This window comes from Austrofundulus limnaeus, unplaced genomic scaffold, assembly GCF_001266775.1.
Source record: "Austrofundulus limnaeus strain Quisiro unplaced genomic scaffold, Austrofundulus_limnaeus-1.0 Scaffold51, whole genome shotgun sequence".
Taxonomy (NCBI): Eukaryota; Metazoa; Chordata; class Actinopteri; order Cyprinodontiformes; family Rivulidae; genus Austrofundulus; species Austrofundulus limnaeus.
In genome coordinates this window covers 2451585-2453266 of record NW_013952453.1, presented here as the reverse complement: position 1 = coordinate 2453266, position 1682 = coordinate 2451585, and the positions used below count along the sequence as shown (strand labels likewise).

Below are 1682 nucleotides of genomic sequence, written 5' to 3'. Positions count from 1 at the left end.
GTAAAGAACAACAACAAAAAAAGAAAACGATTGATTGATTATTAAATTAGTCATCGATTATTTTAATGATTGATTAGTCGTCGACTAATCGACTAATCCTGGGAGCCCTAATCATGTTTGAGCTGCAGAAACGTTTCTATTGTTTTCCAGCCTAGTCCCAGTTTTTATGTGGATCAGTTCCAGCTTCTTGTGCTCCTTTGTCAAAGACCGTTTCTCCTGAAGCGGAGCTACATTTAACTTGTGGTCTGTGATGTAAAGAAATAAAAACAAAGCTCTTTGCCAGCTGTCAGCTGGTGTTTGAAGCGTTAAATGATACAGTATATACAAGTTGAAGAGGATGCATTGACTCTGTGCTCTGTTAGATGATCTCTTGTGTCATCCAAACTGACAGCGTCCTCTTTGTTTCACACTTTTTTGGGCCCTGAAAGCGGAGCTGTTGTGATCCGAGCCAAAAGAGGCGTACAGTGCGMTGTCATTTTGGGGTGCGGAGCCAACTCACAGCCCGTTGCCAGCGCGAGTTACGTCACCCAGGCGCTGTGAGGCTGGCACAGCCAGCAGCTGAAACGTACTGTGGGAGCCGGACCACCGATACACGGATGCTCAAACGTGATGGTTTGCTGCTGCAGAGCTCCAGTGGTTTTCCAGCAGGTGTCATCCAGCACATAATGAGATTTAGGTTAATGATGGAGGAGAGATAATTTGATCAGGTTTTAGCTTCAGGCAAATTTACTCTGGTAAAAAAAAATGAAAATGCACCACAAAAGATTCCTGAACTTTTGTTTTCACTTTTCCTTTCTTTCTAACAAGGCTACGGTTGTGAAGGATTGAAGCGTTGACATTCCAAACATGAGCTTGTTTTGAATAAACCAGTGAAGACAAAACAGTCAGTGAAGATCAGGAGACACTTTACTGACAAGATAAAGGCCAGAGGGCCTCCTGCAGAATCTTAATTATCCATTAATTTAAAAAAAGTGCCGACGTGGGGGTCCCGGGATTTCTCAACCAACAATGTTCATCAGTGTTTGACAGTAAAAGAAATATATTCTGAATGTTTTTCAGGTGTTTGCAAATGATCATTTACTGATTTAATCCTCAGCTGTCGGGCTTGTTGGTGCTGKCGGTGGGACTGTGGCTGAGGTTTGACCCGAGCACAGTGGAGCTCCTGACAGGCGATGGAGCCCCCGACACCTTCTTCATAGGTACAAACATCCATCAGTCCTCACCATTAACATGCACATAAAGGCATTTTAGAAAACCTAAGAAGTCAGACGATGTCAATAATAACTTAAAATCCTTTCATATTTTGAATCTTTATATGAATATGTATTTTAAAATAAGAGGTTTGAAAATCAGCTAATTTTTTAAGAGCGAGGATTTTGCTTGTTGGGTGTTTAGCATGTAGCGGCCTACACATGTAGATTTGATGCACTTTCTTTTGTTTTTGACTCAGTGGTAGAAATTCCTGCAGAAAAAAAATGGTTGCCATTTTTGTTTCAGGCAGCAGCTGCTTAGAAAACCTGTCAGTCGTTACGACCGAAAAATGGCTCCACCTCTGTGTTTCTCAGTGTTTTATAGACACTGAGCTCTCAGATAGCAAAAACATATTAATTCAATGTTAAGTTATGGTCAAAAAAGTTGATTTTTGGATTAGGTTGACAACTGATGATGAATCAATCATTAGT

General features: G+C 41.0%; 1 protein-coding gene across 2 annotated transcripts in view; it reads left to right on the top strand.

The window, feature by feature from the left end:
* tspan2a (tetraspanin 2a) overlaps positions 1-1682 on the top strand; it is a 12850-nt gene that overhangs the window by 1599 nt on the left and 9569 nt on the right. For both annotated transcript variants that reach the window (XM_014008653.1, XM_014008652.1), the window contains exon 2: positions 1097-1199. In XM_014008653.1, the coding sequence (XP_013864107.1) occupies positions 1097-1199 (103 nt within the window). The remainder of the gene's footprint in view (positions 1-1096; positions 1200-1682) is intronic.